Source organism: Bombyx mandarina, chromosome 07 (assembly GCF_030267445.1).
Source record: "Bombyx mandarina strain Sakado chromosome 07, ASM3026744v2".
Classification (NCBI taxonomy): domain Eukaryota; kingdom Metazoa; phylum Arthropoda; class Insecta; order Lepidoptera; family Bombycidae; genus Bombyx; species Bombyx mandarina.
Window position 1 is genome coordinate 4,179,655 of NC_143214.1, and position 27,964 is coordinate 4,207,618.

The 27,964-nt window shown below is 36.9% G+C and overlaps 1 protein-coding gene across 5 annotated transcripts in view; it reads right to left on the bottom strand.

The window, feature by feature from the left end:
• Positions 1-27,964, bottom strand: part of trh (PAS domain-containing protein trachealess) — a 258,744-nt gene that overhangs the window by 177,807 nt on the left and 52,973 nt on the right. For all 5 annotated transcript variants that reach the window (XM_089728622.1, XM_089728621.1, XM_089728623.1 and 2 more), the window contains exon 4: positions 5,840-5,887. In XM_089728622.1, the coding sequence (XP_089584748.1) occupies positions 5,840-5,887 (48 nt within the window). The remainder of the gene's footprint in view (positions 1-5,839; positions 5,888-27,964) is intronic.

Here is a 27,964-nt window from a genome sequence, read left to right on the forward strand (position 1 = left end):
ACAATACGACCTATAACGAAAACTTACCGACAGCCCATCGAAGTATACCGGAATAATATTCAAAGAACGCTCCGGTCAGCGTTCTCGCCGAACTCGTCGCTCACGACGAAGAGCTCGGCGAGTAAAATAACCGACAGACACAGCCCACTGAGTTTCTCATTGGACCTTCTTAGTGGGCCGCGTTTCCGGTCCGGTGGTAGATACTGCGAAGCACTGCTCTTGCTAGCGCCAGTGTTAGCAACACCTCCGGTTTGAGCCCCGAGAGCTCGCCTACATGTGAGGGTAACGCTGATATAGCTTCCCAAGGATATCAGAATAAGTAGGAAAAAAAGAACGCCAGTCTCTGCTTGTGCCAGTCTCTAATTGTTTGGGTAAATTAATGATGGATTTCTTGTCTCAAACGAGGAGAAGGGATCACGTCCCCCTCCATTCACCTTGGCAACGTGTATGAGTTCTGGTTATCGCTTAACAACAGATCAGCTGTAAGTTCTTCTATACAGCTAGAGTAATACAAAAGTGTGCTATGTAATAATAATTTAAGTTCGCCTCCGTAATATTCTATCCGCGACTGCATACCGACTAACGCCATCTATCGATTAGTTCTGTAAACGCGATTATTAGCTGTAATATCTTAATTTTAAATGAAGATATTGTTTTTTTAAGGACCAATTTTTTGATACGATTTTTTATTATTGAAATCAAATCAGTTTAGGGGGTTTTGCGCGCGTAAAAAAACCTCTCTATCATTTGATTTTTACTTTTACAGAACAGATAACAAGATAAATATTCACAACACAGTGATATATAAGACTCGACGAACCAGCTCTAAAATAAACCTAAAACGTAAGCTGTCAACGAGATCCTTATTAAAAACTCGAAATAGAATCAGTGAAAAGACTTTGAAATACCACTATACTCCTTCAATAAGTAGGTATTTGCATACGAATGAACTGGCTCCATTGTGTCTTTGTGTAGGTATTTCGCTTTCGCCGCCGTTTCGCTTTGTAATAGATCCGTTTGATGTGCCGTGACTGATTCCGTGAGGACGAAACTCGTACACAAAACCGTTGGCGCGGATGAGAAATGTTCATTCTTTTTCGGCTTATATGGGGCCCGGTTCTAAACGTGCATAGCTCTGTTTTCAGTTCCTTCTGGACGGATGAAAAGGTATTTCTACGCGCGGACACTAGACGGAGATTAAAGTTAGTAAGCTGAAGTGGCAGTGGTCTGGTCACATATGTCACAGAACCGATAACCGTTGGGGTAGACGCGTTCTGGAGTGGAGACCGCGAACCGGCAAACGTAGCGTAGAACGCCCTCCTGCCAGATGGAGCGACAACCTGCACAAGGCAGCTGGCGGTAACTGGATGCGTAGAACCGAGGATCGGGTTCAGTGGCGAGCTTTGGGGGAGGCCTATGTCCAGCAGTGGACTGCCGCAGGCTGATGATGATGATGATGACGCACGGAGACTGGTCAGAAGAACTAGAATGACCTGATAAGATGCCCAGATCCGAAAGTGTACTTCGAACTTAAGCCGGCTGTGTGGTATCGCCCGATATTTTTGCGAGTTTGTCGTAACGCTGACTTTAGGGGCTGACTGGAGATTGGACAGCAGCATTCGCTCAGTACTAGTATGTTCGTTACGTATTTACTGGTTCTAGGGCGTATTGAGACCACGGTAGAGCAGGTACCACTATTTCTACCGAATGAATTATGTGTTGCATTTAAAAGGGTATGACAGTACGACAAGATTTTCGACTTCAATTTTAATTAAAAATGAGGAATGACTTTCGGCGAGAAAACTAACCCATAGACACAGTCTACTGACTTTCTCGCCGGTACATCCGAGTGGGTCGCGATTCCGATCCGGTGGGAGATTCTGCGAAGCACTGCTCTTGCTAGAGCTAGTTTTAGCATATTCTCCAAATGAGCCCGTGAAATCACCTACCCGTCCACGCAAATCTAGAATAGCCCTTTAGGCCACCAGCGAATAGGTAGGAATAAAATGCCATTAAAATTCAGCCTTCGAACAATAAATACCGGCCGGCAATTGTAATACCCTTGTACTGAGAAAACGTGCTTTTGACAACACCCACGGTAATTGATGAGGTGGTGTTATTCCGGGCTGACACCTATTTCTGGTACCAGTAATCATAAGTTTTAATACAATTTCAATTAAAAGTAGCCTTTAATTTGGTAAATGTGAAAGATTTTCAATGTAACACTGAAAAAAACTATCAACATCCTACATCGATCTCAAATCAGCGATACACATAATAAATACAAAGGTTATCTATCTTTAACCCAGTCAAGAAATATAGCCCTGTATGCTCTGTCTCTTTCGGGGCCATGCTAATCCCGAATTCGCGGTTCCCGTCTCACTCCATCTCCAGGGCACGTGATCAGACTACAAGCATCCGAACTTTTCCCTACTTTATGGCAATTTCCCGTGAAAAATTACCTGGCCCGCTACCAAATGAGTTTCTTGGATATAAAAGTATTATAAGTACAGCGCATTCGCAAAAATGTATGTAGTTAGTTAGTTACCTTGCTTGATTATGTTACGGAATTAAATATTTAAAAAAAAAACTGCTATTTTTATTATTCACTTTAACGAATACACGTCGTCGTGGCATAAAGGATAAGACGTCCTGTGCATTTGCATCTAGCGATGCAACGGTGTTCGGATCCCGCGGGCGGATACCAATTTTTCTAATGAAATACGTGTGTGTGACCTCTTGTGAGTCCGCACAGGTAAGTACCACCATCCCGCCTATGTCTGCCGTGATGCAGTAATGCGTTTCGGTTCGAAGGGTGGGGCAGCCGTTGTAACTATACTGAGTCCTTAGAACTTATATCTCAAGGTGGTTGGCGCATGTACGTTGTGGATGTCTATGGGCTCCAGTAACCACTTAACACCAGGTGGGCTGTGATATCGTCCATCCGTCTAAGCTATAAAAAAAACACTGCGAATCCTCCTGAATCCTGATTGCAGTACCTGGTAATCTTGTCCATTCACTTGCTTGGGTATAAATTAGAACTAGCTCATAGGTGATACAAAATTGGTCTATATACTACTAAATTATTATGTTCTGACTACTCAAACACGGGCCGATTTTGTTGGCCCATCTTTGATTTGACTTTGACCAAATGGTTACCAACATTTCAAAGAACAATCCCTTAGGAAAGCCGTTGTACTATACTGAGACCTTAGAACTTATATCTCGAGGTGGTTGGCGCATTTACGTTGTATATATCTATGGGCTCTGGTAACCGCTTAACATCAGGTGGGCCGTGAGCTCGTCCACGCATCTAAGCAATAAAAAAAGGACACTCTGATGATTTCTGATTGATGAAATTGGACAAGCCATTTCATAGTCTATATGGAACATATGTATTATAAATAACAACAATGATTTTTATGTATATAGATTATCTGTGGGTAGCTGATGTTAAGTGGTTATCGAAACATAATGTAGGTCCTAGAGATATAAGTTGATATAAATTCCAATTTAAAACTTCAATACACGTAGGTACAAACCAAGAGTCTAAATACATTAGCAAGTATATTGTTGTATTCCGTGAAATTCTAATAAGAAAAATTCTAAAATAATAACCTTACAATCGCAATTGTTACAACAATTAATAAATAAAAGGAATCGACATCGATCGATGTCTCGATTCAAATCGGTAATCGATTGTCCCTTACTAGGCACCGCGTAATTACATTCGTAGTACAAGTACTGTATAAAAGATTTAATATCGATTATAAATCCTTATAAATTGATTCAAATTAGTAAGTGAATTTGTAATGAGATATGCAAATTGAAACCGTATTGTACACGATGGATGAATTACGAAATATCAATTAAAATCACAGATTATCACTGATCTAAAGTATGAGCTAGTCACAGATCACTTACGCGTAGACTAGAAAAAAGGATTTATAATCATTTTTTTTCCGTTTGAATTGAAAAGGCACGGAGAGCTCTCTCTTAGTTGTCTCACACGCAGAAAATATTAATCATGGAATTAAGCACTCCCTATCGCTCAAGTTTCTTTTCAAAAGTCGTTTAAAGATGTGTCGATCCAACCATTTCTAAATAAAAATGCACACAGCACTAAGTGTCGGCATAAATGTATACCGAAAATAAAAAGGTAGCCTCTATCTCACATCAGAGGAACAAATTTAGATTTAAGATTATTAATGCGAACAAATTAAAAGTTCTTATTATGGTAGGCTGCGGAATTTAATGCGGAACCCGTTTCCATTATTTGTTTTATGAACAACAACTTTTCGATTATTGATATTTTTGATATTAAAGTACTATTTTTATTCATCTATGGATTTTTTTATTTGTTGTTTTTTTTCCCTGCCTATTCGATGGTAACTATTTGTTGTCTTTATAGGTAGACGAGCTTACATGGACACTGTCAGGAAAACAAAACCAAACACCTCACTATTTACAAGGAACCCATTAAAAATGTTTGAAAAGGCAAACGTTCTAATACTGCAGCGACACCGTGGGAGTTCATCTAAAAAGAGACGATACATAAATCCTACGCATCCGGACGTAGCTGAAATGGCCCCTTAGCCTACCAGCGAATAGGTAGAAAAAAAAACCAAAAATAATATCTGGAAGTGAACTACAGTGAAGCACAACCATTCTAAGTAGCAAGAATCTGTATCGGTAATGATTAGGGTTGTGACAAACATGACTAATAATTAATCTCATTTAATTCTTTATATAATTCGAATTTTAAAAAAGAATTTTCATGTTAATATTCTTGTGTTAGCGTAACTTGTGCAGTGAGGTAATACTGATTTGAAGTCTGAAGGATTGGTGCACTTGTCTCCAGAGAGGTAACTAGACTAAAGCTAAAATGCCGAAGGCATTTCGGAAATGCGTATTTGACACGCTTTCGTTAAATTTGTGTTATTACTGGTAGATCGTAGAGTCAGAACGGGTGAATACCGCCAATCTGCCTATTTCTGCCGCAAAGCAAACATCTGTTCCTGTTTGGTCAAAGAGTCCGCCGATATGGAATATAACAACCATCTCATGTCTGAAGGTAAATGGCAGCGCACTTGCGTGTATAATGTCTATAAGATACGGTTAATACGGGGTAAATGTGTGAACTCAATAAAAGAAATTCTAAAATAAGATTTGTAATAATCTTCAAACAGTGCATTTAGTTAGCAATAAATTAGTCGAAATACACAAACAATGTTTTTTCGATTTTCAGATTTGTACCGATCAATTGTAATTAATGTTCAAAAATTTTATTACAATTTTACAACGATGTCCAGAAAAACGATTATCAGAAATAAGCCACCGGATGCATACGATTTATCTGAATATAAAATCGATTAAAAAGACATCGGCTAGCAATCACATCGACAAATCATAGGTTACCGATCTTCGTCTTCGACACACGGCAAATCGTTTCTATCAATGTACAAAAGTGTTTTATTCCGTAACTCGATTCTTATACGAAGCGATACAAAATTATACCTCCGCGACCGACGTAATTGCGATTCGAAATTGTCTTTTTGCTTCTTTTTTTTTTTTTTTTTAATATTAACCCGACTTTTTACACTATTAAGCCCTTTGTTTCGTTCGTGAGAACCAGAAATTACCATTTTTAGTGATTGGATTATGTATCGAGATTTTGAGGTTGTTTTGAAAATATTCGTTCGTCGGAATCGATTTCGGGAGCGATCCGCGATGTAGATTGGTTTTAGGGTAACACGCTTTGGGCGGTGTTTGGAAACGTTTTTTTTTTTTTTTTTTCTTTTCTTTTTGCATGAATATTATTTTGTGGGTTTGAACTTACCGGCTGTTTACTGAGGCCGCGTTGCCGATGCCATCGACGGACGGCTTCCTGAAACAACAGTACTAGATTTTATATTTTTTTAACGATATTCTTATGAATACCTAAAATTATAGTCGACGTATAAAAACTACGGGGATTGCGAGCAGGGAAATCAACGTTCTGTTCGTATAGGTTGCGTGTGTGCGTGTACAGTGTGCTTAGTGCGAGTTTTTTAACGTTCTCGATAGCGTAAAAGTAAATTCAAAATTTGTATGTAGTTGGAATACAAATATGAGTTAACTTTTACGCTATCGAGAACGTTAAAAAACTCGCACTAAGCACATTGAGGTGTGCGAGAAGCGTGAGATAATATTGTTGTGCATTGTCTAGTTTCTACCTAGTATGATAGATATACTCGTAAGCTACGCGTTTGTAGATTGTTACGTAATCCGTGTAATCATCTCATATTCTCAAATACTATGTCTTCTAGTATTATGACGAATGAAAAAATATTTTGGAATTAAAAATAAAATAACTAAAAATATTTATTTTATTTTGAAACCGTAAGATATAAGACTCATTTGTATATCATCATATATTTATAATAATTTAATAAATATATAGTAGTTTAAAATTCCGAATTGTGTATTGTTTCTAACGATAACTTTAACATTTTTGTTTGAAACATGAGGACAAACAGAAAAACCAACACCAAGAAAATCAAATCAATAAATGTACCATTTATTTTATATTATAATATATTACTGTGTGGCTATTTATATACTCTCTAAATGAAATTGCAGAACCTGATCAAGTTTACGTAAGTATATCTTACGTACATATATATTCTTTTTATTTAGAATTTTTATTATTGTTATCATATGTTTGTATGCAAGGTTTACAGCTGATAGGGAAATAGAAGAAGTATATTTGTTGTATATGGCTATGTTTATGCTTACGTACGTATGTTTTATTTGTTTGTTCGTGTTCTATGCCCTTCATGTCATTTATCCGTGACTACTAGATACCATATTTATTTATATATGGTGGGCGTCAATTTGCTTGACAATGACAATGACATTAAAATTAAGAAGATTTGCCTTATGATGATATTCCCTTGATTCGAACACATGATTTACAAATAAACTTGAGCTCACTCCTGCCAAAATACAATATAATATTTTGCTTGCTACTACTTACTATCTATTTAATACCATTCTTCTTGGATTTCGGCAGAATGACTTCAGCAAATTTATTTATTATTGTAATTTTGTAAATGTAACATTTTGACACAGTTGATTCCCGTTTTATTGAAAATCATGCATTCACTCGGACAATCAATTTTATGCATAATTAATACAATATTATTTTCCGAATACAATATCTAGAAATAATTAAACTTGAAACATTTTGTATACTCACATCCAATACGGATCAGACGTGTGAGGTAAATAAGACCCTGCGCCCAAGTGATAAGGATTGTAATACTTCATCATCGGTACTGCATACATTTTATTGTTCCACGTATCTCTCTATACTTCTATGCAATGAAATATAATTGTATCTGTTTCCTACTGCATATTCACGAGCAACTGTCTTATATGTTCTTTCTTGTAATTGCCTGAGTTAATATTTATTTGTTTTATCTAATCGCCAACTAAAGTAGGGACTGGTATCATAGGCCAAATGCATATATTATATAAAGTGACATAGTGCATATAAAGCAGCAGCTTAATACGACAATTGTAAGTCTGGTAGATTTTCTAGTATTGCCTATTAAAATGTTTTAACTCAAGTTACATTCTCTAACAGACTTCAACTTCTAAATATTGCTCATCAATGTAACAGTCATTACTTTTATTTATTTTTTATTAACGATAGCCCTCGTTTCACCGATTCAAATCACCCCATTAACAATCACACAAACTAACAAAGTAGCTGATGACAAAAACTTTTAAGTTCGATGCCGCCAAACGTTCGCATTCCAACATTTAAATAAACCGAAACCGTTACTAAATAACATCTAGTTGACAGAAAAGCCGACCGCTCCGTTCGAGGGGCGAGACGAATCTGACAATAGTTCCACTTAGCGGCTCACAGATGTCGTTAGCGCCTGCTGCGCATGCGCTCTGCGACGCGCATTGATACATAATGAAATTGCCTTTGATTGGCCTCCGCTAGTTCGATTACGAGAAAATACACATATTCTATTATGTGTCTACCTATTATATTGTACATACCTATTACATGTTTTATTGTAAAATAATAATATATTTTCTGAGTGAACTTTCAAATGTATTTAATTAAACAAATTATTTTGTTAAATCAAAGCAAATCCAATAGGATGTTACTTATGGCTGGGCGTAATGTGAGCCTGCACTGATAACGCGTTGAATTTCTCGCCAGTTTTTTTTTTATTGCTTAGATTGGCGGAGGAGCTCACAGCCCACCTGGTGTTAAGTGGTTATTGGAGCCCATAGACATCTACAACGTAAATGGGCCCACCCACCTTTAGATATAATTTCTAAGGTCTCAGTATAGTTAAAACGGCTGCCTCACCCTTCAAACCGAAACGCATTACTGCTTCACGGCAGAAATAGGCAGGGTGGTGGTACCTACCCGCGCGGATTCACAAAAGGTCCTACCACCAATAAATTAAGTGATCAGGATCATCTCAGTGTTCTTTAATAAAGTCACAATTTTATTTGATGTGCAAACACTCAATATACTACAGTAATAATACTACTATAGAGTATTACAATAATACCCATTAGTGGTCGTCGTGGCCTAACGGATAAGATGTCCGGTGCATTCGTGTTGAAGCGATGCACCGGTGTTCGAATCCCGCAGGCGGGTACCAATTTTTCTAATGAAATACGTACTCAACAAATGTTCACGATTGACTTCCACGATGAAGGAATAACATCGTGTAATAAAAATCATACCCGCAAAATTATAATTTGCGTAAATACTGGTGGTAGGACCTCTTGTGAGTCCGCGCGGGTGGGTACCACCACCCTGCCTATTTCTGCCGTGAAGCAGTAATGCGTTTCGGTTTGAAGGGTGGGGCAGCCGTTGTAACTATACTTGAGACCTTAGAACTTATATCTCAAGGTGGGTGGCGCATTTACGTTGTGGATGTCTATGGGCTCCAGTAACCACTTAACACCAGGTGGGCTGTGAGCTCGTCCACCCATCTAAGCAATAAAAAAAAAAAAAAAAAAACCCAGTATTAAAATGCTTTCAAAGCACGGTTAAAAGTACTTGGAAACCTATTATTTCGCGTCTATCAATCGAACAAGTATCAAAATTGATCAGCGCGACTATGCCTTACACATTACGACAAATCGATGATGTAGACCGTATCGATTAAGCTAACGATTCGTCTCGATTCTGATTCGATATGATTGTGTCCTGCCTCTTCCTATCGGCTCCTTTCAAACGGACGCACGCGGTTTCGTTCGTCATGGAAATGCTACCGTGGTGCTTTGATTTGTATAACCCGATTGTTGAACATGATTTGTTATCAAATGAATATTACGGTCAAATCGTATTTAGGGAGTTGTCTTTTTTTTTCTACCTATTCTAATGACCTCAGGGGTCATATCAGATTCAGCTGACAAATATGTGAGCTAAGCTAGGGACGTTGCTACCACTAGCCCTAGCAAGAGCAGTGCTTCATCGTTTTGACAAAGAATCTTTCTTCGGTGCAAATAACCTTTGTGTTTCGGTGTAAGGAGTATTAATTTCAGAAAACCTTTTAAAACGAGAGCCTTTGTGAGGGGCTGTTATCGTAACTAAGGGTACTAGTATCAAAACAGAATAGGCATCACCAAAATTACGAATTACGAAAATGTAAATTTTCTGAAAATGTCTATTATAAAAATCCTTATCCAATTTTAAAATTTAAATTCTAATTCTAAATGCATATATTTCACTAAATTGACCCATAGACACAACCCACTGAGTTTCTCATCGGATCTTCTCAATGGGTCGCGATTCCGATCCAGTGGTAGATTATGTAAAACACTGCTCTTGTTGGAGCTAGTGTTAGCAAATTCTCGCTGGTTGAGCCCGTGAGCTCACCTACACGTCCGCACGTAGCTGGAATAATCCCTTAGAGTACCAAAGAATAGGTAGGGAAAAATAACACTAAATTGACCAATACTCTAACTGGGTAGCTACCACCAGTATTTGTGACACGGAGCATTGTTCCTTTCCCGTTTGAATTTCGGTAACGTCCATCAAGATGTAACCACTTCAGATATAAGGTAACCACTTTAGATCACGTGGGCCGTGAGATTGTTCTTTGAAATAAAAAAGATTAGCTCATCACGCGCTGTTTGCTGCTAATGGTTACGACAGTGGACATCTTAATGTAAATGTCGGCATAACCGTCGAGACATTCAATCAAATAGTGTCATGTCTATTGAGATATTCGAAATAGTGTTCCACTTTTTACAATAAAGGTTCTTTTTAGATTTTGAAAATTGCGTCCTATTAAATAAGTCGAATTCTTAAGAAAAAAAAAATGATTCAACACTTCAAATACAAATGTCTTAATTAATTACGAAGCACGCAAACAAAAAGCCAGAACCCCCACATCGAGACTTTCCAAGAAAACTCTCCCGAAACGACAAATACCGCGACTAATCGAATGATATTAAATCGAGTCCACCACGGTCGAAGTTAGACGAAATGGGCCGATATATTATCGATTCGCTTTATACAACTTTACGATACTTTTTTGAAATAATTCGAATTATAAAATTTAGTGTTGTTCTATTGTTTTTTGATAGAGCACTCTTTATTTGAAACCCTACCAGAGTATAAACGAAGCAATAAAACTATTCTCTTAAACATTCGAAACAGCAAATACATAATTGTTAATTGTATCTTTTTAATGATTGTATCGTGATTACATTTAAATCAATGTTCCCCTCGCGAAGCCCTATAAACTTTTTAAAAAAACATTTTTTTTATATCATGCCCGATTATCTATGACGTTGTTAAACTGAAAACTTAATAAAATCAAACATAGAATACTCTTAATTCATTTTAATGATCTTTGATTCTTATGAGTACGAGTATTTCAATGAACTTCACCTAATGCCCGGACACTAACAAGATTGTTTGGCGAAAGTATTGTAGTAAACAAACATTTATCTCCCATCGTAATGATATCAATTTGTAAATAAACATTTTCCGAACTGAATAGTTCGACAAATTTTCAAGAGTTGTAATGAAAGTTATTAAGTAAAACAATTAATATTGCGCGTGCCATTTCCTGTTTGTAAAATAAGTTCGAACGAATTATAGAAAAGAACAAAAAACAAGTATTATCAGTACATGTACGTATGTCCTACGTTGATGTTGGGTTGCCACAGATTAATTATGACTCTCGACTCAAACGTTGAAGAGCACAAGTCTGTTACAACTAGCAAACTTTTTCGGTGAGCGCGAAACTTTTTTCGAATTCGGAACGCGTAGGCCTGCGCTCGTCGCGACGCGTCACGTGTTAGTGCGGTGACATTGCACATGGGTGCCGGAAAATTCAGAACTTCCCCTTTGCATCATTCCATAGCGGAACACAAGCGCAGAATCGAATATGTGTGCGTAATCAAATAACAATCGAGGGACGTACTAATGATTAATTAAAAGGAGTTCGAGTTTGGAACAGCTGACTTCCGACTTGTTGACCAAGTTTGGAATTAGAACGTGTTGCTCTGTAACGCTAACGACATTCAATGGAAACTGATTTTTGTATTTGAACTGTTACTTAATGCTGGAATAGATTAGTCTAGAGTAAAGATTAGTTTTTTTTTGTTATTGCTTAGGTGTGTGGACGAGCTCACAGCCCACCTGATGTTAAGTGGTTACTGGAGCCCATAGACATCTACAACGTAAATGCGCCACACACCTTGAGATATAGTTCTAAGGTCTTAGTATAGTCACAACGGCTGCTTCACGGCAGAAATAGGCGGGGCGATGGTACCTACCCGTGCGGACTCACAAGAGGTCCTACCACCAGTAATTACGCAAATTATAATTTTGCGGGTTTGATTTTTATTGCACGATGTTATTCCTTCACCGTGGAAGTCAATCGTGAACATTTGTTGAGTACGTATTTCATTAGAAAAATTGGTACCCGCCAGCGGAATTCGAACACCGGTGCATCGCTCGATACGAATGCACCGGACGTCTTATTCTTTAGGCCACGACGACGACTGAAGAAGGAGACTGACTTAAGAAGGAGTAAGAACTCCATGGACGCTGACCACGTTGCTACATGCTTACGGATTAAACTGATCGAGTCAGTCCGCCGCGACCACGAAAACTGTAGTGTTCGAAACGATAAAAATAATGTAATCTATATATTAATACGTGAAGCAAAAACTTTGTACCTCTTTTTACGAAAATTGCGCGGACGAAATTTTCCACACTTATAGAGAATATAGAGAAGCAGTGCACAGTGCTAACATTTTTTTTAAATAATGCATAAAAAATACATTAAATCAATAAAGAAAACATTACACACACTACCGTGTATTTGACACACACACGCATGCATACTATTTGTTTATTGTCAAACTTTGTTATTGCTTAAAGTCTGTGGTCAAACTGAGAATAGGTTAATATTGTTTATCTTTAATATTATTTATCTATAGTGTACTTTTGGCGAAATCTATGATTATAGAATTATTATTAGTCTTGACAATGGAACCTTAATAATGTTCAAACTTATAATTTCAATTAATTATAGTCGAATTTCGACTACTGCGGGACCACTAGTTACTATAGAAACGCAATATTAAACCATAAAATTATTATAGTTTTAACGTAAATGTAAACAAATAAATAACAACATTACAGAGAAAAAACAAAAGGAAAGCTCTCATTCGCGTCACAAACGTCCAATATTTCCCCAATATGGGGTATAATATGACAGAAGGCGGGCAACACAGCGTGAATAATAAATGTAATGGCGATGAGCGACACGCGTACTCTCAATTATTTATACGCAAATTATGTAAGTAACTCGTGGTTAAATTCCACATTGAGACGAGGAAATATTTGTATTTAACTTGACGTAAATAAAAATTAAACGCCTCCTTAACTAATCCTTAACTATGAAGTTTTATTTCGTTAAAAATTCATACGCACAAAAAACTTCATATTTCAATTAACCTCAATTAATTGATGTAGTTATGATTAAAATTTTAATTATTCCGCCAATGATGTCCGTATTTAGTAGTGGACAAAAGTCGCCGAGTGTTGCGAAGGAATGTTCATAGGTCATATTTTATTTATTTATTGCATTTATGAATGGTTACAGGAGCCCATAGACATCTACAACTTAAATGCCGCCACCCACCTTGAGATATGAGTACTAAGTAGAGTTACAATGGCCGCCCCACCCTTCAAACCGAAACGCATTACTGCTTCACGCAGGCATAGACAGAGTGGTGGTACCTACCCGTGCGGACTTACAAGAGGTTCTACCACCAGTAAAATAGCTTTTAAAATAATTGCTACTAAAATTTTATGTAGTGAATGTATGTATGAATGAAAGTATGATACAACAAAAATTAAAAGTTTTTTTTTTAATTTTCGTTCGATTTTGTAATACATATTACATATAGTTTTAAGTTTGCATTCAAAAAATTCATGCTCTCAATACTTATAAAATTACTAAACAAAACCTTAACCATAATATTCGCGTTATTATGTTAAATTTCTTTACTCCTAATTACCAGTTTCCGAGCTTGATATGCAAATTGTCCTTGTTAAATGAAATTAAGTTTTTTCTTTTTGTCAATTTCTCATATTATCTGAGCAAACATCGATAGTACCGCAGGCCTCGCGGCGATGAGGTTTGAAGTTTGAACCACTATAATAAGATGCTCGATGTAAAACAAAATTTACATTTTTTTTTTTTCAATAAATTGTTGACCGTTTTCCGAATAATGAGGCTTTAAAATCCCTAAAGAAAATTGGCGGTAGCAATTAAAATACTTTTATGGATTCACCTCGTGTTCGTTATTTTTATTTTCAAATTCATGTCCTACCTCAAACGAGGCTTGCGGAGAGTACTCAATGGTAGGCAGCGACTCGGACATGGGAACCACTTACCGTTAGGTAGGCCGTATGCTCGTCTACCTACAATAGCAGTGAAAAACAAAACTTCAATGTTCTAAATACATTAAGCTGAAGATTTTTTATATTGTCTAAAATTAGCCAACAGTGTTTTAATTAGTTCTGCGACTTGTGAAAAGTGTTGAGAAGTCGTACATTAAGTTTATTATTACATATATTAGGTGCTTCATTTTCTATCGGACCTTTTCCTTGAATCTCTGGATCATCAGCCATCATGGAGATGTGGTTTGTGCCGGATACTCTTAATGAGACAGAATTCGGAAAGGGCAAGATTAGTGGAACTAGGCGGACGAACAAAAACTCTTACCCTTTTTTCATAAACATCACGAACTTACATACTAGCACTACAGGTATCAAACAAAAGCCAAGAATCTGGCTGCCTCAAGCTACCCATGATACTTCCCCGCTCACCGACCCCCTACTTCCGATTCCACCTGTTCTCACGAAGCGTTGATATCAGCTAATAATCAAACACCAAGGCCATGGCCCACCTCTTGTTGGTTCCATCTGAATGGAATGCATCCAAGAAGAAAAAACATGCGGGACTAAATGAGTCATTAATCATTTTAATGATATCAAACATACCGACCACTGCGAATTAAGTGTAAAGCAAATATCTATCATGCCTAAATCCTACAGCAAAGTAATTATGTGATTAAATTCCGGTTCTAAAGGCGGGTTAACCGATAATTTGATAGGAACAACAGTCATTCCCGATATTGAATTATGTACTACTGTGACCTATTGTAGCCTCTGTAATTTGTATTATTTTCTTCTTCTGTAATCTTTCTTCTCTGTAATGTATAGTTTTCGTGGTCACAGCCGAGTGTCGTATGTAAGTTTTATTTCGTCTTCGATTGGCGAAAGTCGAATGAAATACAAGAAGAGCACATAAATAATCTTAAAACAATTTGTAATCTTCTTCTTTTAGTGTTTTTATTTTATACTTTATTATTGCTTAGGTGAGGGGACGAGCTCACAGCCCACCTGGTGTTAAACGGTTACCGGAGCCCATAGACATCTACAATGGAAATGCCGCCACCCAGTTTAAGATATAAGTTCTAAGGTCTCAAGTATAGTTACAACGGCTGCCCCCCCTTTAAACCGCATTACTGCTATACGCCAGAAATAGGTCGGGTGGTCGTATCTACCCATGCGGACTTACAAGAGGTCCTACCACCAGTAATTACGCAAATTATAATTTGCGCATAATTTGCGGGTATGATTTTCTCTCTGTCTGTGTCTCTAATGAGTGGTCTCTAATGCTTACTAGTAATGCACGTTGTTTTCAAATATCACGCCTTTATTATGATTATAATATTATTATTAATAAATGTTAGCGATGGTAGGTCAAGTCTGTTCTTGGATTCCCGTTTCCTAAACCACGTCTTCATTCGCATATTCCCTTTTGCCGGCATTCACACAGCATCTGTAGCTTATGTTTGGCGTCTAATCTGGGCATAACGGACCCGTTTATTATGAACGTCCATCTGATATCGATCGTGATTGAGCTTGCGAGCAAGACGTTTAACTGTACGCTTTTTCATGACAAACATTAAGCGTCTCGTTCTAAATCTTATACCTTTAAACGAGCAATTCTTGTATAGGTATATATAAATCTCGGAAACGGCTCCAATGATTTTCATAAGATTTAGTATACAGGGGGTTTCGGGGGCGATAAATCGATCTAGTTACGATTTATTTTCAGAAAATGTTGTTTTATTCGTGTTTTCAATAATCAACTTTATCGATAATCAACTTTATGACTCTTCCCGACATCTATTGGCAAATAATAATACTATTTTTCTTAATTGAGGGCAGCTAACCGCTTTAAAGTCACAACAAGATGGCGTTATCAAAAAAAAACCGAGTAAAGCTCGGTCATCATCTAGTGGTTTTAAAAAAAAGAAAAACATTGTTACACGTTTTCGTAATGGCACGAGATAGCTAAAGAAACGATCATTTTCGCATAAAACATATTTTTGGGCACACGGGGTATCTTCTTGAAATGAAATTTCTCAAACAAAAGTCAGGGGTGACGCGACGCGGAGTGTAGTTGCGGAGAGTTTACTGTCGCCGTGGGATCAGGGCTCGTAAACCTTGGGGGGCGACTAATGAGGATTTACGCATTCAATGAGACATGTATGTACCCGGTGCTTGGACTCTGAACGTCAGGTTTTTTTTTTTCGACAATCTTGACTCATGTTTAATTAAAATTTATTAAAGTTTTAACGCTTTTGTAAGTTACATAAGCGCGACGAGCTGAATTAATTTTTCATCAAAAATTTATCTTCGTTTAGGAATAATAACATTGGAAACATTTGAAATGATAGTGGTCGATGATAATAGTGTATTGATTGGCAATGGTTGTTGTCGAACACAATTGGAGTCACAAGACTATTGGTAAAGTGCCGACGTGTGAGCGAGATAGCAAGACGCTTCCAGGATGAATTTGAATTGTTGCGTCATTATCCTTAATTCCGATGATAGTTTGTCAAAATTAGCACTTGGCGACAGTTGGCGTAGAAGCGGGTATTGACGTCATTGTTCATGAGCCGCAGTGAATGACGATAGTAGTAACGAGATTAGATAGACCGACGGCTTTTGAATACCATCAAAACAAAATAATATGTAGTATATATTGCATCTTTATCACGAAAACAATTTTTTCATTTGGTTAACTTTGATTTTGGTGCTACAAGTATTTATTTATACAAATAATTCTCAACAGAGACATAAGGTCATTCGTGATATCAATATAGTACAGAAGTAAAGAATTCAAGACTCCAAAAAAATACACAAATCAACTCCGTCCTATAATCCTTATAAATCCAATGTACACTTAATTAAAACACCTTTTATGGTTTAATCTCACGTCTTTTATTATCATTATATTATTTCCGAAATTACAAATGCTCTATGATTTATAAAAAAAGCGAAATACATAAAATGAAAAAAAGAACAAAACAAACCAAAAAAGTAGTTTTAATTTTCCTCCGACTCGTGAAAATCGAAGAAAATACATACTATATCTATAGATTTAAAAAGAAATTAAGTTTCGACTTAACACGAAGAGACATATTTATTGGTGGTAGGACCTCTTGTGAGTCCGCACGGGTACGTACCACCGCCTTACCTATTTCTGCCGTAAAGCAGTAATGCGTTTCGGTTTGAAGTGTGGGGTAGCTGTTGTAACTACACTGAGACCTTAGAACTTATGTCTCAAGGTGGGTGGCGCGTTTACATTGCAGATGTCTATGGGCTCCAGTAACCACTTAACACCAGGTGGGCTGTGAACTCGTCTACCCATCTAAGCAATAAAAATAAAAAAGACATCGGAATATTTTTATTTAATAACAATAACAAAGAACTTTAAATACCTTCAGACTTGTTTACGACAAGGCCATGTTACTTTAAAAACACAATACATCGAACGCCCACACGCAATGAACTTTATCAATCGAATTTGTTTACAAGTGCTAAATTATTAAGTCTGGTATTTAGGTAACCTACTAAAAACGTTGATCTTAATAATTTTTATTATTTATGATAATAACTAGCTGACCCGGCAGACTTCGTAGTGCCTCAATCTATAAACAAAAGATCCAAACTTTTGTATAAAATAAACTTAAAACAAACAAAAGGAATCCGTCTGATGGGGGACACATCAAAGGAAAAACAAAATTGTTATTTTTATTTAATTCCGAGCATTTTCATAATTATTTACCTTTTAAACCTTCTCTGGACTTATATATTTGGACGAATAATTCAAGACCAAAATTAGCCAAATCGATCCAGCCGTTCTCGAGTTTTAGCGAGACTAACGAATAGCAATTCATTTTTATATATATAGATAAAAATGGAGACATACTAGGATTCTCTGTACTATGAGAACTAATGTACATATGTACATACGCCTTTAAATATATATTATACATAAATAGATATTAAATACACAGACAAACACCGGAGAAATAACAGATGTAATAAAAATCCGTAAAAATTGTAATTTGCGTAACCCCATGTATTCCCACTTAGAACAATCTTTTCAAGGTAGGTGAAGGCATTTATGTTGTTGATGTGTGTGGGCTCTAGTAATAGTTTAACATCAGAAGGGCTGTTAGCTCATTCACTTGCCGGTAAAAAAACAAAGGTAATTTAAAAAAATCATACGCTTTGTGATAGCTGTAGACATCACAATAGAAAGCTTGCTGAGAAATTTTTGGGTAAAAAAAGAGTACATACTGTATCACTGGTTTACTGGTGGTAGAACCTCTTGTGAGTCCGCACGAGTAGATACCACCACCCCGCCTATTTCTGCCGTGAAACAGTAATGCGTTTCGGTTTGAAGGGTGGGGCAGCCGTTGTAACTATACTAAGACCTTAAAACTTATATCTCAAGGTGGGTGGCGCATTTACGTTGTAGATGTCTATGGGCTCCAGTAAACACTTAGCACCAGGTGGGCTGTGAGCTTGTCCACCCATCTAAGCAAAAAAAACAAGAAGATTATTTTTTGTTTTGCTTACATCGCGATCACAAAAGTTCAACGCTCCCAACATCCAACATTAACTCCGCGAACTTAAACCACAATGATGTTTATATTGTTTTTTCACCGCAACTTTATTTTCCAATGCGTACATCACACGACCACAAAAAACACCATTGTCACATTGTGGTTTTGTTAAGATGTTCGCGATGTGATATTATTATATTACATGCGATTATTAGTATCACAACATAATCAAAAACAAATAGTAGCTATTAGTATTAAGAATTCGTTGACAAAAGGAGTCGGGATGTAGAAAATTCATGTTAAAATAAACAATACTTAAGGTTCATTTAGTTTAGGTTCATTATCGATAAAAGACTGAAATTATTTATACAGAATGACCGGTCGCAACTTAATATTATCGAACCTACGTCAGAATGTTCTCAAACATTAAAAACTTAACATAGCATAATTATATCCCATGCATTTCTCAGGAAGCGACCCGATTCGTTAAAGTATTAAGCAAATTCCAAAGTTTCTCACTTAAAATTTAAGCTTGAAACTTTTAACACGCGGCTTATTGTCCCCGGGATTGAAGTTTCTACTCGAGATCTTACTTAAGTTGGCTTTAAGTTAATATTTTTCTCTGCATGCCATGTTTGTGCTATTGAACTTATCATAATTATAAGTGTTCACTCCGTAAACTTACTAAACCCTAACCCTTACGTCATATTTGATTCTTTGCAGTAATTAAAGAAACTTCAAAGGAGGTCAAAAGATTGAAATAAGTAGAATGTTTTGGCAAGGGCACTGGTGGTAGGACCTTGTGAGTCCGCACGGGCAGGTACCACCGCTCTGCCTATTTCTGCCGTGAAGCAACAATTCGTTTCGGTTGGAAGGGTGGAGCAGCCGTTGTAACTATACTGAGATCTTAGAACCTATATCTCAAGATGGGTGACGTATTTAGGTTGTAGATGTCTATGGGCTCCAGTAACCATTTAATACCAGGTGGGCTCTACCTCTCTTTTTTTTATTGTTTAGATGGGTGGCCAAGCTCACAGCCCACCTGGTGCTAAGTGTTTACTGGAGCCCATAGACATCTACAACGTAAATGCGCCACCCACCTTGAGATATAAGTTTTAAGGTCTCAGTATAGTTACAACGGCTGCCCCACCCTTCAAACCGAAACGCATTACTGCTTCGCGGCAGAAATAGGCCGGGCGGTGGTACCTACCCGCGCGGACTTGCAAAAGGTCCTACCACCAGTATAAACCTTCCAAATTGAGACACTATAAACTAAACTATATAGTTCAACCAACCAACTTAGCTTCCCATTCGGAGGCGCTAACAAAAACACATAATATAACTTTGATGAAAATGTAATCCTGTGAGAAGTTTAGAGCCATTCGTTAGTCGAAGCGCGCCTATAACTGTACGTATCAGTCACAATTTAAACAAAAATAGGCATCACGACAATTTAATACGTACGCACTCGCTTCGTTACACAGTGGTACAGCCAGTAGAGAAAATATAATATTTATTTTTATATAATAAAAATAACAAATTCATAAAAGTTGAGATCTAAAATAATTAGTGGTTATTTTTTGCATCAAACCATTACTTTATCTTAAATAAATTTGCTTTTTAAGATCAATCATAAGAATTACCTATATCTACATAAATAAACTATCCTTAAAATCCGTTTCACTCAACAGAAAATATTTTCGAAGTTCATAGCAACATATGAGCTTAACTGAAAAATAATGACAATTTTATTTAAAAAAAATATTTTCCCTCAGTTCGTCAGTTTCTATCTATCATTGAGAATATACGTATAGAACAAAATACCTATATACCTACATAAATACCAAAATCTCAATAAGTACTGAATAAAAAAATGATGAATTACTGCCCACTGAGTTTCTCGCCGGATCTTCTCAGTGGGTCGCGTTTCCGATCCGGTGGTAGATTCTGCGAAGCACTGCTCTTGCTAGGGCCAGCGTTAGCAACAGACCCGGTTTGGACCCCGTGAGCTCACCTACCCGTCAAAGAGAAGCTGAAATAGCCTCTCAAGGCTATCAGCATAGGTAGGAGAAAAAAAAAGACGAATTATCTGATTGCCTTCATCGTTTGCAAATAATTAGTTTGTTTATTTTATAAAAATCAAGTACCACAAAAAAAGATAATGAAATAAAACATATACAATGAAGCCAAATCTTTGGATAAACATTAATTTCTATAAAATAGACATTAAGTTACTAGCAGCATTGCAATGTAACGTGTAGTAATCATCAAAGCTGAGAACGCCAATATTATTTTTCACTCAGCTTTCATAGTGTTCAGTGTTCACACATCACTCGTGAGCCCATAGTGCGAGTCACAGCGTAGGTATATTGGACAGGACATCCAGAACGAATCCTGGATTACTGGACGCATTTGACGGGACTGGACGACTTTTTTTTATTGCTTAGATGGGTGAAAGAGCTCACGGCCTACCTGATGTTAAGTGGTTACCGGAGCCCATAGACATCTACAACGTAAATGCCGCCACTCACCTTGAGACATGAGTTGTAAGGTCTCACTTTTTTAACTTCAAACCGAAACGCATTACTGCTTCACGGCAGAAATAGGCGGGGTGCAACTTCGATGGGCAACATAGCCCATAAACACACACATAACACTGAGCTTATTGCCGAATCTTCTCAGAGAGACGCTATTCCGATATGCTGGTAAATTCAGCTAAGCATTGCTCTTAATAGTCCTGCTAGGTTGTAACCTCTGAGCTTACTTACAATCATCAACTACCTGCAATCATCAGGAGATGAAGCACACATTATCAGCATAAAATCGAATTAAAAGCTGATAGCTGAATTTAATACGTACTGGTTTACAATATATTCAAGTTTAATTCTAATTAAGTATTCAATTTTAAGTATTTAATAGATTTTATTATATTTTCATCAGACGCGGAGAAAAATAATGCGGTAAATACTCGCATGTCGACCGTACCTAGAAGTAATAAGTTGGTAAAAATGTGCATACAATGGCAGAATTTGAAATGCAAAACGTTCGGTTGGGACGAGAGCTGTCACTCAACGCCATTATATTACGCGCTTGATGTACGGGACCTATGCTCGTATATATCTCCGAGGACTGCAGAAATGATAAGGACCATTTAGACTATTGTAATCTATACTCTTTTCTATTGGGGAGGGCCGTTATGACGTTTATAGGATGCTACGGAATGTAAACATACTTTTTGCTGTAAATACTGTTAACTGTTGTATAACTTTAAATCGATTTTAGATTAAGTAATAGTTAATTTACAAATAATTAAGGGTTCTTTTTGATTTAAAGCAATAAAGTATTTTAATATCGCTCAAAAATTGCTAATAAATCTCCATAGAAAAGATCACCAATGTTTTCATTTAATTGTTTCCCACGCGCATTTCCAAGTTACATTAACACAAACTTAACTGTATGCAAACATGCAAATAACGCGGCTAACATGTCACACGTCAATATAAAACCGACCCAAACACAGTAAACTTATTGCGGAACATTAATAACCCTCTTTAAAAACAGTTCATTGTGTTTCGGACATTTTGAAACCTTCAATCGGTCTAACGTTCCCAATCTGCATGTTAAGCGTTTGGGTATAATGGAAATTTACATTTGTACAGGTACGTCTTTGTGCGTCGCGGCTGAGACGGGGTACAGTGTGAAAACGACGGTCGACGCCCGAAACAAAGGGGCACTCGAGTTGATGTAGCCGCTTTAGATTCTATATTATTTACGTAACAAAACTGTCTGCTTTTTTTTTGTTGGGTTTATCTAAAACGAAATGATTTTTCCTTTTTTTATTTTTTTTTATTTTTTAGTGCAGTTTTTGCATTGCATTGGTTACATGTCCCTTTTACGTGTTTAATTAGATATAATTAAAGTTAGGAAACGAAACTTAATTTCATGTTGTTTCTTTGTCAATGCATTGTGAAAGAACCAAAAAAAAACACGTGTGCCACGGGGAATGCCACGGTAAAGCTATTGCATAGCATTTTTTATCAACTTATGCAGTTATAATTAGACAAAAATAATTTAATATAAAAAAAAGAAATTAGACCACGCTATATTTATAAACTTTGACAAAAGCAAAACGTTAACTATCACCCTCACATTCATAAGCTAGACTGCGCGAGAAAGAGATGGGCAGGCTTTTCATGATGCGCATGCGACGTCATGCTTATTCACAAACACTACACAAGAGCAACGTGTGAATGTGCTGAACGCGAGCTACATGGTAGGCGTAGTTAGGTTTTATTTTCGTTACGAAATTTATTGATTCGGTCGCCGCGCTCAAAGCCCGCGATAAAAGCTATGCAATAGCTTAAAAACGATTCCGGTATTAGTCTATATTATAACTTACATACATCTGCACAATCTACGCCGATGGAATGTGTTTTTTTTTTTTATATTTCACTAGCGCACGGGTAGTAGGGCTTTTAGTAAAAGTAAGGAAGGAGTCACGTTTACTAGGATGAAATGATGGGACAGCGGTTATTGAGACAATCAAAACTTTACCCCACCCAAACTGTGTTAGTGTCATTATTAACGCGTTGAGGTTGTCCTCTAAAAACTTCAGTTGTCACATCGCAGCACAAGATTTTGGAAATATACGACAACAGGGATCTTCCACCGAGTGAGTTAAATCGTGTGATAAGCCGATGGACCATATGTTCTTTGAACTTCTGCACAGACAAGTTTATCTTGAAAATGTCCGTAGCATGATTAAAAAGTAAAATGAAATTTCTTAGCACAAAAAGAATCTGAAAATATATAAGGCGGTAGGACTTCTTGTGAGTCCGCACGGGTAGGTACACCCCCCCCCCCCCATTTCTGCCGTGAAGCAGTAATGCGTTTCGGTTTGAATGGTGAGGCAGCCGTTGTAACTATACTGAGACCTTAGAACTTATATCTCAAGGTGGGTGGCCCATTTACGTTGTAGATGTCTATGGGCTCCAGTAACCACTTAACATCAGGTGGGCTGTGAGCTCGTCCACGCATCTAAAGAATAAAAAAAAACAAATATAAAAGGCATTAAATGACACAACGATACCACGAATGCTTTTACGTCGCGGAACTAAAACAGCTCTTTCTCTTAAAGTTCAGTTAATGATAGACGGACGCCGGTTACAACAAATGACAAATATAGCGAGACGTTATTACGTGTGCTCGTTGAACTGTTTTCTAGGAATTAGAAATGTGTGCTTTTTAAAAAAAAAAAATAAGTATAGCAACTGCCATTTGCACTAAAACATGAATTATCGAACCTCTAACCGTTGGATGTGTCATTTTTATGTTTATTTTAATGAGCTTTAGCTTTTGTTGTGTTTTATCATAAGATTAAGTTTGAACTATTTGACAAGACAAATTTCAAACGCTATTTGAACTCCCGTTACAAAAACACATGTCATTTTAGATCTGAAATTAAAAAACAAAAATAATTAATATTGGCTAAATAGTAAATATTCCGAACTCATGGGTTCCAGACCATTCTGGCCAGATGATTTTCGAAAAGCCGAAAGGAAAATATATAATTTAAATAATGTAATATAACAATGTATCTCTAAACAAAATTAAGTTTTTTTTTATTGCCCTTGTAGGCAGACGAGCATACGGCCCACCTGATGGTGAGTGGTTACCGTCGCCCATGGACTTCAGCAATGCCAGGGGCAGAGCTAAGCCGCTGCTGCTCTTTTGTTTGTTTCAAAAATATTCCTTTCATCTGATTATTTTTAATTTATCAAGCTTCCCTGGTTATGAATAAACCGCGTTTTTTCTCTAGCCCAAACTTATACAGTACGCCGCTTAACAGAGTTTGTAAGAACCTATAACGTTTGAAAAACCTTTTACGATTCAATAAATACATTACAAATATATTTTTATCTGTAATCGTCGACTCTTAATAAACACGGCAAAGCTTAATAATAACATGAATCGTTGCGATCAACTGCCGATGAAAATCGTCATTGTATCAACAGAATCAACCACCAGATAATTGCCGGATAAGATGCTTTAACCCTTTACAAAATACATCTTAAAATTAATTGCGAACAAGAAGAAAAACAACCTTACTGCTTTCACGTAACATCGCGAGCGTCTGCAGATATAAATTTGTCATTTTATCAAAGCGAGCGTCCAAAAGGTTTTTTTCCACATTACGTTATAGAATATTCTGTCTTAAGCCAAAGACATAAGAGCTTTAACTGAAGCACTATTGTGTTTGTAGATTGGCACATGACAGGTTCTATTATTGTTCAGAAAAAAATGTAAGTCTCACTTGGATGTCATCGAATCGATTAGTTTCAAAGTATCGATTTTAATTATTTTCCAGGTATTGCGATTGCACTGTCGGGAATATTGTCCTTTGCATTATTCTTTAAAGAATTTGCAGGTTTTCATGAACAATAAATTAAAGGGGATAATAGCAGACCTTAAAGCTACTATATGCAGAAGTTAGATAAATTTAAATTATTGTTTTACTATTTATTATTTTGTTGTAATATAGTACATAGCTGTGACATTTTTTTTTTAAGTTATTTTACGTTCTTCTTATGACCGTGTCACATAGCTCGTAACAAAATTTCAAATTGCTAATAACGAAAGATACACACAAATGATGCACCGACCATTTCCTCGTAATTGCATTTTGCTATCGATCTACAAATCAAAATGATGTAAAAGGAGAATTCAATCAATAAAAGGAGAATTCAATCAATAAAAGGAGAATCAAACTCACTTTCAAAAACATAAATAAATGTAAATTAAAATCGCATTAGCCATTCCATAAGCACACATACATTCTTTACGGCATTCGGAGCCTTATCAATAAAAATTTCAAATAATCAATTAAGGTGAGTCGCAAAACGGACACAGTTCCTAAGCCGAAAAATCAGTAAATACTGATACTATCCGCCTATTGTTGCATTCCCGGTTTTTGATGCGGACGGATTCCGAACGTTGTCATGACGCACGACTTCGGTCAGCGCTTCGCAAACTTTTGTCAGGAATCTTGGTATTATGCTAATAATTTAATATTAAGTCAGTCAAACTAAAACAGTATTTTTAACCATGTGGCCTAGACAGCACCAGCAGAACAGCACCCTGTCTCATCGTGTGGGAATCGTAAAAGGCAACTTAGGAATTCGTTGAAAAACGGACAGTAACATTTTATGGGTGCTTTATCATAATACTGCGATTATCAATCGATATTTTATGCTTAACAGGGCGTATATTGGGCTTGGAATGATATCAATATCGTGTCTATTTATGCCACGAAGCTAGCATTTCGTGTGAAGAGCAAGACAAGCATAATATAATAGAATTGAGATATCAACCCCACATCTAAGTCTTAGGTCAGTTGATGGCATTTAAGTTGTAATGTCTATGGGGTCTGGTAGCTACTTGTTACTAGCTTTTTTTATTTTTATTGCCTAGATGTGTGGACGAGCTCACAGCCCACCTGGTGTTAAGTGGTTACTGGTTCTTAAAGTACCTTATTAAGCATTTCAAATAAAATTGTTTCTAACGCTCAATACAACACTTTTTTTTATTGCTTAGATGGGTGGACGGACGAGTTTACAACCCACCTGGTGTTAAGTGGTTACTGGAACCCATAGACATCTACAACGTAAATGCGCCACACACCTTGAGATATAAGTTCTAAGGTATCTGTATAGTTACAACGGCTGTCCCACCCTTCAAACCGAAACGCATTACTGCTTCACGGCAGAAATAGGCGGGGTGGTGGTACCTACCCACGCGGACCCACAAGAGGTCCTACCACCAGTAAGAGATCCTTCCACCAGTAAAGAGGTCCTACCACCAGTAAAAGTTCTATGCACTTCTGCTCAATGATGACAATATGCCCTACTGTTATTCACAAGACTCTGTTAAAGCAGCCCGGCAGCTTCGTGCTACTATTTCCATTATTGTACTATTTTGGGGATCCCTTTATTTCCCTACTAAGCATCTGTTAATCCTGCCCCTAATTCCTATTTTGAACAACAGATCAGGCGAATCGGTAATATTTTTTGTATTAGTATTGTTTTGGTATGTTTCACCTATTTCTGTAAGAAGGTAATAATGCCTTCCAATCTAAAACACGAGATAGCCGCGATACTGAATTAATGGAGACTTCAACTTATAATGCGCAATGTTTTAAAGTTGTGGTGTACCATATAAATGGGCCCCTTTGACCAGATAAGTAGTCATATTAATTATTTATTCAAAAAACCGCAATAGGCTTAAAAATAGTCAGATAATTCACGACAGGCAAAACCTGTTGCGTTAGCATGAAAATAAAATTTTTTTGGTATCATCACTAAAAATGAAAATGATGAAAAATTATATGGAAAATACCAAAATCAAATTATTAATACAGCGCGTTATTGAAAATCGTCGTCGTCATAAAGTTTAGAGCCGCTGTCTCAGAGCAATGCGTTTTTGCTAAACTCTTGAACAGGTCGCCTTTCGACTTTTGTTTTAAATGAATGATCGATTTAAGATTGTTGTATTGTAAACGACATGTGCAATACCTTGATCGGAATATTTTATGTAACTTGCATTGACGGCTCACAGTAATTACGTTTCACTTGAACTATTTAATAGGCCTTTGTGGGGCATTAGTGTAGTCAAAGCGGCATAGAGATGTATGTAACGCCACTCTATTGATGCTAATAATGTAAAGATTAAAAAAAAGGTAAGTCGTTTAGTCGTCGTGGTCTAAAGGATAAGACGTCCGGTGCATTCGTATATAGCGATGCAACGGTGTTCGAATCCCGCAGGTGGGTACCAATTTTTCTAATGAAATACGTAACTAACAATTGTTCACGATTTACTTCCACGGTAAAGGAATAGCATCGTGTAATAAAAATCAAACCCGCAAAACTTATAATTTGCGTAATTACTGGTGGTAGGACCTCTTGCGAGTCCGCACGGGTAGGTACCACCGCCCCGCCTATTTCTGCCGTGAAGCAGTAATGAGTTTCGGTTTGAAGGGTGGGGCAGCCGTTGTAACTATACTGAGACCTTAGAAGTTATATCTCAAGATGTGTGGCGCATTTACGTTGTAGATGTCTATGGGTTCCAGTAACCACTTAACACCAGGTGGGCTGTGATCCACACATCTAGGCAATAAAAAAGAAAGGTAAGACAACCAATAACACTTAGAGTTGGACCTTAAGTTTAAAGTTCGGTGACCTCATTCATGTTGTGAAGTCCAGGAGCTTCGGAATTATTTTAACATCGAGTAAGCAGAGAGTTCATTCACCTGTCTACGAATTAAAAAAAATATTAAATTAATGAATCTCCTATGACTATGTAAGGTTCACGGATCAGACCGTTTCCATATGTTATACCAATACAAGTTTCACAATGCCGACATTTTTTAAAACCAGATCAGACGTGTTCATACAAAAATGTATTTGATGATTCATTTTCG